The sequence below is a fragment of the Argopecten irradians genome, chromosome 1 (assembly GCF_041381155.1).
Source record: "Argopecten irradians isolate NY chromosome 1, Ai_NY, whole genome shotgun sequence".
Taxonomy (NCBI): Eukaryota; Metazoa; Mollusca; class Bivalvia; order Pectinida; family Pectinidae; genus Argopecten; species Argopecten irradians.
The window spans coordinates 48,297,302-48,310,219 of NC_091134.1; the positions used below are offsets into that span (position 1 = coordinate 48,297,302).

Here is a 12,918-nt window from a genome sequence, read left to right on the forward strand (position 1 = left end):
TGTTGTTGAAATAATGTTATTGCCTTTTGCATAACAAACATATGGGAATATCAGGAGTTGTTACGTTACAAAAACAATTACTTATAACATGAACTATTCTTTGTTTCCGTGGGTGCCATGAAACCAAAAATAAATAAATAAAAAAAAAAAAAAAAAAAAAAAAAAAAAAAAAAACGAAACTGATAAATCGGCCAACCACTGATATTTCTTACTTTTAAACCTCTTAATTGAAATAAATGGATTGTAGATTTTTAAATGTTATCTAGCCCCAACCGGACATTAAACCTGGCTTTGTGTGATATTATCACCATTTTCTCATATAATCAGGGCTCTAGACTGTTCTTGTTCGAACCAACACCAAATGGTAAATGTAGCTCTCCACGGAAAATGACATTCACCATTTTTGTGTATTGGTTTCACTTTCAAGATTTTGCTTTATGAGAGTAGTTGAAATTATTTTACTTTAATAACCATTGCCGTTTACCGAGAACAAGCTTTAGGATCATGAAACAGCCTTAACTTTTTGTTACGTCAGCAGTAATTGGCGGAGTGTAAACATCAGCCTGTTTTAGACTGAAGATTGTTTCTTGATGCTGGTCCTGATAAATCAATTCTTTTAGATGTTGTATGGAGATGCATTTTGAAGTTGAAGACATATATTGATGACGTTTCATTCGCTTGTATTGCACAATTCATTGCAATGAAGTTACTCCTAGATTTGTAACTAGGCTTATATTCACGTGTACAATGAAAATTTAACGACAGCGATAGAATCTTTAATGGTCATGAATTATATGACAAATGAAAGTTGCATTGCTAATAGTTATGTTTTTGATGGGGCGTTTATATCTTCTGTATAGCTATTTTGGGTGTGGTGTTTTTCATTATTGTACGTTTTTAGTGTTTAGTTCAATTAAGTTATGTGTATAGTATGTCAACCATATGAGAAAATGGAAGATGTGCTTATTTGGCAATTTTTGAATTAGATGTGGTAAAATGAAAAGTCACTCTTGATACTCAAGGGATTACTATCACTGATAAATTACAGGCCTGTAGAGACTTCCGTTGAAGACTACAGAGAGAGCGACTCCAAACTTTAACACAGTCAACCACAGTGTGGCGTTATGCAGTTCCTTTGATGTACATCAAAGGATAAAATTACCTGTGTCTTCTGTTGCCTCCAGTTTTATTATGAGATAGTCCAGAGTAGATATACCATCAGTGATAATAACGCCTGCAGTATCGAGAATGATGAAATGTATGTAACAATTAAATTTTGAAATCAGTATCTCTTTGTTATCCTCGCTAATGAAAATTGATATCCAGCGGAACTCTTAGAGGTAATGATTTGTTTAGTCTGTTTTGACTTTGTTTTCACTTTGATGCCATTGTTGGCATGGTGACCACGTAAATCATGTTTGGGTAGTATGAGTTGTCATAAAGTTGTCTCTAAAGAAAGATTTGCTCTTCGGTAACTCTAGATGATATTCTCATTTGACGTCTTCAGGGTTATACTTCAGAATGGTTTATCAATTTTGAGTTAATCATGTTTCCTTATTCTATTATTTGTCTATGATAAAGGTTCGAAGCTCTTTAAGTTATCTCAATGTATTGTGTTTGTATTTCTAACAGAAAACTAGCGACTTGTTTATTCAGATAAGTAACATAAATTTCATAAATATAACGTAAAAATAGTGAGTAAAATTATTTGTGTAATAATAAAACACATATTCGTTAAAGAATGGGAAAAATGTAAGACATTTCATTTTTGCGTCTTTGTTGCTCAGTGGTTTGGTAACCGTCATGCGTGTCTCATCTAGGGACGTCATTTGTGGTTTTTAGTATTCAATCATTTGTTTCACTAGGTTTAGAACACATGAGTCTTTGTTTTTTGTTCTTTGCTCGTTTACACATACCCTTGTCATATTTGCACACATACTATTAAATGTGTTGAATTCAATGTAAATAACTTAATTGCAAAACAAAATCAAATATTCGTTCAACAATTTTATTGAAAACAAAATTTATGGTAACAACATGTAAAAAACAAATATAAAATCGCTTGCTTGATGGATTGATATAAAAAAAATATTGCAAAGTCATTTTTATAAATATTACTAGCACAAGCATTCATTTTTTTCATTCTCACAATAAATTAAACACGTTTACATTGTATAAATAAGCATTCACATATGTATATATATGTATATATTAAAGCTGTCATTCTGTATGTGCCTTGTGTTTATTGTTTGTGAACATCAATAAACAAGAAATACACGTGTACCATTGCATTATTTGCAGCGAAACTATCGACAACGCATTTACTCTGACACTTTACAACTTACATATCGAAGTTCAAAACACACACACACTTTTACCAAAGTTATTTTTACCATATCATCATGATCATATTACACTTCAGCAATTCAACCGTAGCATTAAACATTTAATCTATGTTTTATAAAATACGTTACTTAAATGTCCAGTGTCTCTAGTCTTGCCTACAGATTGTGATCGAAATGTTACCCAGATATACTTTGAGTTACTTTGAATTTATTTCGGTTCTCGGTTCTTAAACTTAGGACGCTTCCTATCCCGGAGCAATTTACGCTTGTATTCTATTATAAATGTTGCATGTTAACAATTACCACACATCACACTACATCACATAATGAAGCACTGCGTGTTTCATTCATATCGTCACGGATTATTCACATCCAACTCAAAGTGTCCTTCTACCATAATGTCCTGGCCATACCTGCACATCTACAGTACAACTCAACAGCTTGGCAGTACTTTTATGTAACGTTCGGTCAATTACTGCTCACAACACCAAACTACAACCTTTACTAATGGCGATTTCTCCTGTGTATGAACTTTCTTGTACTTGTTGCTCTTCGCGTGGGGTGATTTGATGACCGTCGGTGTCTCTGCATTGACTCCACCTCCGCGACTAGATAGTTCAACTTTATATCTAAACACTGTATCTGTAAGATCAACAAAGAAAACTGGTTATGGTTCATGGTCGTAGTTTTACAAGGATGACATGCATGACTTACACCAACCATACGTTTATATAGGAGCTTGATGTATTTCTTGTCACTTCTTCATCGTTTGTGAGAACATTAATGGACATGACTTAACAAAAATCTGCTTTAAAAAAGGCGGAGACCTGAATGAATCAAAATTGTGAACTCGTAAATATGATTTATAAACAATTTTTACGTTTTAAGAAAAAATGAGTGGAGCAGTCCATTAGGTAAATTATCGAAAAATTAACATTCAATAACTTCAATGTACATACCTTTTCTAATACTCTTGGCAAATTGAGTAACAACAATTCGTCGTTTCTTCTACTACTCTGTATAACAGCAGTCAGCTCATCAAAGTCCTGGTCGATATCATCTGTAATAATCAAATGCAAATATTAAACAACTATCACATAAACCACCGCTAGTGGTTATGAATTTCAGGTAAAAATATTTGGAATAAAAATGCTTGTGAGACATTGAATGATCTAAAACGTCGATTCATATTTAAAATAGCGCTCGGAGTTTTACACCTATATATATAGAGGTTATGAGATGTAGGCCACTTTGAACTTGGCAAGCAATTATGAATTGTAATGCTACGCAGGTGTGACATCATCTATAAATTAACGAATGCACGAAAACTGACGTTCATGTAATTGATACTCTCGACACTATTCAATTAAAATATTTCAAAAAAGAATTCAATTTATTGAATTACGATAATTCAGTTCACATCTTCAAAACTATTGACACATTGAAAATATAGAAAATATTAATTCTTTAATGAATTCATAATATTTCATCATACAAAAGAAGAATTATGAAATAATGGAAGAAAAGATACTTCATAGTATTACTAATATATTTTTGTAATGATTGAGGAAAAACAAAATTAATTACATATCGTTGTTTGATATACTGTTACGAGTACTATATGTGTATACACGTGGTGAAACTTACTACACTCATTAGCCATTGTTAGACCCAGCAACAATGTAAACAGTAGCACCATATGTAAAGAGTCCATGGTTAGTCCCTCGTGTGAAGTAATATCGGGAGGGTGTCACTTCTCGCACTGTCGGAGAATGTATGATAGAAACAACAAAAAGTACCATTTTTATATGTTCAGAAAGATCCCTGGGAGTGGTATAAGTATATTGAAATTATTCATTCATTCGTCGCGTGGTGCTTTACTCGCTCGAGTGACCCCGTCCTGTGTAATATGTACTTGACATGCGCCTCACTGGAGGTCATACAATCTAATATTATAATGGAGAGCTAAATGTATATAATGAAAAAATAAGTTCTGTGCAAATGTTTTAAATGTTTGGTCATGAATGAACCCTACGCATAATCTATGTTCATGTTTCGTTTATTGTAGGATAATCTCGTGACAAAAGTATTAAAGTGCATTATAATAACACTATTAACGGTATTCGATGAGTATATATAATCTTATATAATCACTGAAATCAATGGCTGATTGACGAAGAAAACAATTATATCATTCTTTATTCAATTATAATTTTATTATTTTTAATTATTGTAGCAAAATCAAATTACTCTTTTCTAAAACTTCTCTGTTTGTTCTCAAGCTATATAATTCGGTGGGGGGAGGGGTTGTATAAATGTTTTTTTTTTTATCTGGGCACTCTGGCCTTTCCCAAATCTAAAGGTGATAAACTTGTTCCGTAATCGAAAGATGATCCACCGCCGACAGAGCATAAACGAATCTCATCAATTGAACAATAAATGTTGTTTATTCGTGTATAAATATATGTCTAATTAACACAAAAATAATATAAAATAATTTATTTTGCTTTCGGTGCATGTACAATCAGTACTTGAAGTAAAATTAGAAGCTCAAACTTTCCCATGGTGGTAATGGTGTAAAGTAAGTAATTTTTGCAAATTAGGAAAAATACCTTTTCATCTGCTTCGGTTTTTATATAGAAAAAAATGCCACTCGCTGCAGTGGAGCATCTTTAACATAATTAAAAAATAATAATTGTTAATTTTGAGTAATTAAAATGGATTGTAGACATTTTTGCTTTAACAGAACGCTCTTATATAAGTCTTCAAAAAACGAATGTTTATCTACAAATATGATACAGAATATAATTTTGAATGTAGCTTTTGTTAATTTGAAATAAATATATCTCATAACATGTAATAAGTGAGTTAATTAAGTTCTTCATGCCGCTATTCAAACAATCGGCAACTATATATACTATCACTAAACAATGTTATTTTTAACACAACTGTATGTTTTTAACTCTTTCTGACATTACATTCTTTAAATATTTGAATGTTTCAGAAGGGATTAATGCTGCAGACAAAACAAAAATAAATCGTACCAAAGTGCCGTAAGCCTATGTTCTATCAGTACTTCACTTTCTTCTATCGAAATAGTTGAATGAAACTGTGTTGGTGGTGGGCGTAAAAATGCGGTAGTTATGACCTGTTTATTCGTCTATATATAGCTCACCACTAAGTATGTTAAGCTTACGGTAATGCAGCGCACGACGAAGCTGACTCTTAAATAAACTTATAAATATATAGATGATGACATTTTTTGAAGTGTAACAAGTTGCATCTATTGCTACACCCAACAAAAAACGCTTACCGTGAAAATATAGGTATTTGATCGAGTGAGCAGTAATGCACTTAATGACTTTGTCCGTTGAGATATATATTTATATGCTATTCTTGCTAAGTCATACTATATGTAAACGACACGGAAACATTAACACTGTTAGCATCTATGAAATATGATATACCTCTTTGATGTTTTAAGACCGACAATTGACGTATTAGCTACTCTGATCTTGCCAAGTCTCCGATTTGATAATCTGAATTGATATTTGATTATAATGTATCTAAGATGTGGTTTTGTATTGTTTTGTAAAGCTATTACGAATCGTCGGGAAGATAACACTTTTTTGTGCGGTAAACGTTGGTCTTTGATCATAAATTCTTTTATCAATGAAGGATAAATAGGGTTGAATAGACAATAGGAGAGAGAACGTCGTGGTACCCGAATCCACAGGATCCAAGTGCAGCTGGTGCACTTTCATTGGCATTATACTGTCCATATTGCCGATGTCACATTTTCGTACATCCTGCTTCAAAATTAGTGATACTGATAAGATCCAATCATACATTGCAAGTATTGTTTATTATAATATCCACAACTGTCCCTGCTACAATGGGAGGTCCCTTCCACAAACCCCCTGGATGGTAATTTAAATTTAACTTTACCTACCATGAAGAAAGGTGTATCACATTTCGAAGAGACGTCGAACGAAGAATGATAATATAATAATGTTTATATATTTACTTGTCATTTTACAATAACCCTGTAGTTTTATTAATAAAATATAATCTCTACTGAAAGCTCAAAACTTTCTTTTTACTATTTTTCCCAATTAGAAGTTTTGAATGTAATGTGATTCATACCTAAAAATGGAAGAAAAAATCATAATTATTATGTTGGTGTGCTTGATCTTATATCATTGTGAAGCAACGATAGTTATCTGACATTATATGTGACTTTACCGGCTTTTCACTGTTAACCATACACACGACCTTACAGCAATACCTTTCAAATGGTTATCTGATAAGTTAGTGTTGCTCAGAATAGCAGCATACGTGTATGTCACCCATACCCCCTAATATCGTAAATGTCACAATTTTCAAAAGATTAAACATTCATACAGAAAGTTCTTATTACCATTTTTGAATATATTGCAGCTTTAAAGAAAAAAGGTTGCTTTTCTAAATCCGGATTGTAATCGGATAACTTGCTGTTTTTTACCCCAAATTTATTTTTTAATCGGTTTCTGTTTTATTCAAATACAAAAATGCACTAAATGTCTTAAAATTATATCTGCCATATCTGGGCGAAAAGTTTGACATGCTATTTTTTTCTTCGGTGATCTACCGAAAACCACAAAGTTTGATAAATTAAAGTGTTAAAATCATTCAAATGGACAAACATGCAGAGTTTAAGTTTTTTATGCCTTTTGCAGGTTTGGATGGAATCATACCTGCAGAAGTCACTTTACAATTACTAGTAAGTTAAACACTGTAGAAAAGGGAAATGAAATTGTAGACCACACCGTGGTTGCAATGGTTTTGACACATTTCCCTGCACTGTAGATGTAAATATAATGATTTTTGGCAGTACTGCTGAAATTTCTTTTTATCACTTAATTGTAAATGTAAAATTTAAAACTTACGGATTAAAATTATTGTAATTCTCAAAATATTGGTAATTTTTGTGGTGATTAGAATGGTAAAAGCTCTTATTAATTCATACGACTGAAAATTACGGCACATATAGCTTTAAAGTTCGACCTGAAAACAAAGTGTGAGAAATTTAATAACATGTTAGGTTTGCGTGGTCAATTGATCATTATCAACATTTTTGAAGTGAGAGAGTGTAATCGGATTCAATTACTTATCGACGGTTTATGAGAGTAATCCCAAGGGACCAGGTTAACATCTTAGATACACAATAACATTATATTTGTTTATATTTGCTTCTCATAAAATCGTTTGTCACAAAACTCGTAACGGACGTAAGTGTCATCTTCAGCTATAACTGGAAGTAATTTATGATTTTAAAAAATCCTTTTCAAAAGCCAGTCTTTCATTTCCGTACCATCTTGTAACATACCTGTTTGAAATTTTCGTGAAATTGAAGACCAAAATTGGTTGATTGAAATATTATTGATGTTAGGGTGCATTTGGAATGTACACTACAAACAGCTCTTAAATTATTTCAGGAAATACAGACATTTTGATGCATACAGTTTGACGGTGTTACATGTAAAACATGTAACCGATTATTATAATGTTAAGATGTTTCAAGTGCATGCAGTGCATTTCACATTCTTTTTTATTTCCTTATCAAGGAATCCACCAGTTTCAGCATAGTTGTGTTCACTTTTGGGATGAGTGTGTGGCGATATAAAGGCCAGGTGTACAGTAACTAACATCTTACACCTACACCACATAACCGCTACTTACACGCTCCAGTCGCCACAGGAATTTATTAGAGTCAGGTTATGTCAGTGAATAGTGGGAGACTTTTTCAGGATCGATCTTTCCCTACACATAGGAAGTTATTCCAATTTGGATTTTAATCAAATTCAAATCTATTTGGGGATTTCATACCTTTGTCAATTTTGTACCCTGCAGTTCACTTTTCTATCCATTAAATACAAATTATAGATTGATATCGACATTTATTGGTTAACATCAACGATTTTATGGAATCTATGGAAATTAATATAAATGTGTATATAAAATATTTAACAGAAAAAATGTACGGAATTTACAGGCCCACAAACAGTCTTTATATGTGTTTGTATTAAATTAGTTATTAAGCATATGAAATAACAAAACATTATGTAGCGGCGAAAACATAACATCAAAATTCCTTTATCGAAATATCGTGAAGAAGAAATTTAGACCTATGTATATATTTGTAAATAATAAAAACCAGATGCTTTATTAATGTAATCAACATACACAATCTGATCAAAACGTGCATTTCATTACATGCCTTTGGATAGGTTTGTGGATGAAGCTATGTGGAGATTATACTTTGGGAGATGTGCGGAACAAATAAATCGGAAAGGAGAGTACAGCTATTCAATTCAAATCAGAAAGTTTCAATATCTATGCCATACAATGTGGGTTTTTTTAACAAAACACATCAATTAGCTAACTCGAAATTATAGATCTATTGCTGAAATATTAATTCCAGTCTGCCAAGACATGGTGAGTGGTTTTTTTAGAACACAGTTGCCATATTAAACAATCTATTAATGCATAGCACGAATATGAATATAATAAAGCTCAATAAGTAGAATATGATATTTATTGCTATAAGCATATCATCTTGTTAATTTTAATCTAAAATGCATTAAAACCCTCCATGCAGTACTATTTGGTCGCTGAAGGTTTGCTCCCTTTGCTTATTGTGTTTCCATGCAGATATATTTTGCTGATGTAGAAATCAATATAAAGAATTAGAGATGTGACAAACCAAGATTTATGATACTTTTGTAATAACTTATAAGATACGAAGCAATTTAGTCTGGTATGCAAATATATCACATGGACAAAGACACGGGTAATAGGCACGTTATGTAATAAATATATAGAATATTTTTGCTAAAATCAAGTTACCATTATTGTAATGTCATAAAGTCAATACCGTTTGATGTTTTAAAGAATAACTAAAGTTTCCCTTTTCTTTTAACTAAATTTTATTTTCATATTTTTTATTATTATTTTTTCCCTTCTGTTTGGATTTTTAATTTTAATTTTTTTATATATATATATTTTTAACATTTTTTTTTAATTTTTATTATTTCAGTTTTATTTTTGTACTCTCTTTTCAACAAAGACTATCACTGGAGTAAGAAAAAGATAAAAGGAAAAAAATAAGAGCTGAAAACTACCCCGAGTCACTGAAACGTTTAGCTACCACAAATATGTCAACGTTGCCTTGGTGAGTAAGTAGTGTATGACGCAGAATCACCTAACAATGTATGTTGGTGTTTCGGACATCCATTGTCGAGAGTCTCCTACACAGAGTTATCTCGTAATTATGTTACACACCAGCATTGTGTACAAATTAAGTAATGTTACAGATAACCTAGGAAAAATAAAAAATATTTAAAAAAAGACACAACAGACAAAGACGATTTGAACCGGAGAGTCCCATTAAGACTTTTACCTCAGCAACTAACACGGATACATATCGGGTAAAAACTAGAACACGTATCAAACTGAGATAAATACACGGCGTGACCCCTTGGTGAGCTTTCTGACAGCTTTCTACTGTTAAATCACGAGCCGTATTTAGGCGGGCAACACGAATTATCATTAAATTAATGATGTTATACACACGGTTTATAGTTATTAGTTTGTAATGTATACTCTTTATAATGCAAAATAGAATCTTGATTAAATCATATAATTACATGTATTTATTAAGTAAATATAAAATGATTAAATGATTTGTGTGTAAATATCATTGTTTTTTTTATTATTTTTTTTTTTGTAAAATTACATAAGGAGGTCATAAAAGTTTTTTTTATTAACCTGACGTTCTGACGTGATTGGCTGATTCAGTTTTCCTACGTCTGTAAATAATAGCTCGAGAATGGTGCGAAAGAGGTTATCATGATGTCACAATAGAGGCACTGACATTGCGTATTGATTGGGAAAAATAATCCATTTTTCACTCTGCGGATAGTACATTAAACCATATTTTATTTCGTCAAGTAGTCCGTAAAATAAATTTTAAGCATTATAGTAATGATTTTAGGTCATCTGACAACAAAGGGCCAGGATGACCTATAGCCATCGCGCTTCGTCCGTCATCGTTCACCTTCAGCCGTCCGTCATTCGGAGTGTGCCGCCAGTAAACTTTTCACATTTGATACTTCATTTCAAAATCCACCGATAGGCATGTGCTGACACTTGCCTGTATGATCTTAACATGGCCGGCACAGCGTTTATCTTAAAAACACATTTGAACTTTCCTCATTTCCATGATGGACGCCAAATCACCATCTTGTAAAAAAAAACCTGTATTTTCATTTTTTCCTATTTAACTGATGCCAATGTTGCCAGGTGACTGCTAAGTTGTTCACTTCGAACTATAAAAAAAACTTCTCACAAAATGTTTTTTATCTCTATTAAAATCAAGAAAAAAGACATCAATTCTTAAGAGAAGAAAGGCATACTGCAGATAAAACAAATTGTGGTCAATGCTTATATCTAATATTCAGTCCTTTATATAGATATTTTGGTCTTAATTTTGCTTGATATCATTAAAATGTTATTCATAATTCCGCAAACTTACTTTGAAGCGTTGATACAGACTACGGCGTCATTTTTTCCATTAGAAGAAAATAAACTACGAAAATACTCGTTACAAGTAAGTAATAAGAAATTAAAGTAAGCATGATATGTCAATTCAGAACATATACCTACAATTAATTTACCACTAAATGATTTACATTGATAATTAGCTTTAAAATCGACAGTATAAAAACGACCAGTTCTACAGAACATTCCGATGAATGTCATTACAGTTACATGAAATCGGAGGAGGTAATATATGTCTTATTATCTGTTAGATCTTTTCATTTTCAAGGGCATTGCCGCTTGGTATTAATCTGACATTGAATAGATAAAATGACAAGATTGAAGAGGAAGTTCAACACCTTCACACACAAACATAATGGCATGTATCAGAGATGGGCGTCAGTATATAAAAGGTATTTTTCAGATTCATTCCTTGTTTACAGAATTTTGTTCAATGCAATGTTTTGTACATTCTGTATAAAATGCTTTAGGCGATGTATTCCTGTCCTAAACTCCAAGCCAAAGGTTCATTTATCCATACATCTAACTGTTATTGACAAATAGCTTTCCACACCTTATTTAGAAAACACCCAACCTATTAGACTTTCCTAACAATAGATAAAAGTTCGCGTTTCCTGTGATACACTTTAAATCTTCCCATTATCTGGGGTTCCATGGGGTTACTTCAGGTCGTTTGAGTTTAAAAGGAAAATGTTCATGTCTTTTATTCAATCAATGTACGAAGACGTGAAATAACATATTCACATTTCAAATTATTTCAAAGTACAAGAGAATCATCATAGGTGTAACACATGCATCCAATATTGGCCAAGAAGTATTTTTTTATTGACGAGGATATCTTATTAACATAATGACATAATTCTTAAATGTAAAATGGTTTTGAAAGGTGAATTACGGTGAAAACTTGCTCACCACTCCTCAAATGATTAAAATCAGGCGTTGTGTGATGAATTTTTTTTTTTTTTTTTTTTTTTTTTTGAAAAATAAATCTGACAAACTCCTCATACGTTCATTTCCTTTTTACTGTCAGTCGCTATCACGACGATCTTTTACATAAATTAATGGCTTTGTATATTATAGTGATACTTCACCAAAGAAAAGAGTTTAACTGTATCGTGAGAACTTAAGTTTTATTAACCGTTCCCTATACAAGCTGGTTGAAATTTGTTTGTCTTTTCAATTAAAATCATGTCTTTTAGACGCACATGCTCATGTAGCATTACTATACAAGAATACCTGATGGAATTTGAACATAATAGAGGTCTAAAATTTAGTTATCTTTTTTTATTCTCTTTCCCACTGCACGATGAATCCCACAAGATCGCAATGTCTATACGGTAATCTGATAGTCAATATCTTATATTAGTTTACACAACTTAAAAATGTTGTTTCATATATAGTTATCGTGAGGAGTAGCATATGTCATTTAACACGCAAACCACAACAAAATAAGTTACAGCATCTAAAATTAATCACATTTGTCGATTTAATTGTGTTATTTATAGAATATGGCAGGATGCATCTAAAATTAATCACATTTGTCGACTTAATTGTGTTATGTATGGAATATGGCAGGATAAAATATTTAAAAATGTAATTCATTGCACTTTGTTAATGTTATCATCGAAGTTTAATGTTTTTGGCACTAAGTACATCAACTGTTTTAGTGGACAGGATATGTAACGGATTTTTATGGCACGATCACGCTTAAATATGGATAAGGTTTGATAACAATGGTAAATTGCTGATCTATATAGGTTTGTAGATTACAAAGACAAAGAGATGAAGCGGTTAGGACCACCTCGATTTATCGTCACTGCGTTACGAGGGTGGATGTTACCCCCATGTAGAACAGACTAGGTGGGCGAGTACCCCCGGATAGCACGGTCAATAGGGTGCGTTAATTTGATTACACCACGAGGAGATTTATGAATGAGTTTAAGTGGCCGAGTAGAATTTCGTTTGTATGATA

The 12,918-nt window shown here is 32.1% G+C and overlaps 1 protein-coding gene across 1 annotated transcript; it reads right to left on the bottom strand.

Annotated features, from left to right (window-relative positions):
* Positions 1 to 1,854: 1,854 nt before the first annotated feature.
* LOC138330798 (uncharacterized) lies at positions 1,855 to 4,166 on the bottom strand. The gene is made up of 3 exons (XM_069278319.1): positions 3,993 to 4,166; positions 3,305 to 3,405; positions 1,855 to 2,987 (listed from the first exon to the last, which is right to left on the bottom strand). The coding sequence occupies exons 1-3, from the start codon at positions 4,057 to 4,059 to the stop codon at positions 2,850 to 2,852; spliced, it is 306 nt and encodes a 101-aa protein (XP_069134420.1). The 5' UTR covers positions 4,060 to 4,166; the 3' UTR covers positions 1,855 to 2,849.
* Between the last annotated feature and the right edge of the window lie 8,752 nt (positions 4,167 to 12,918).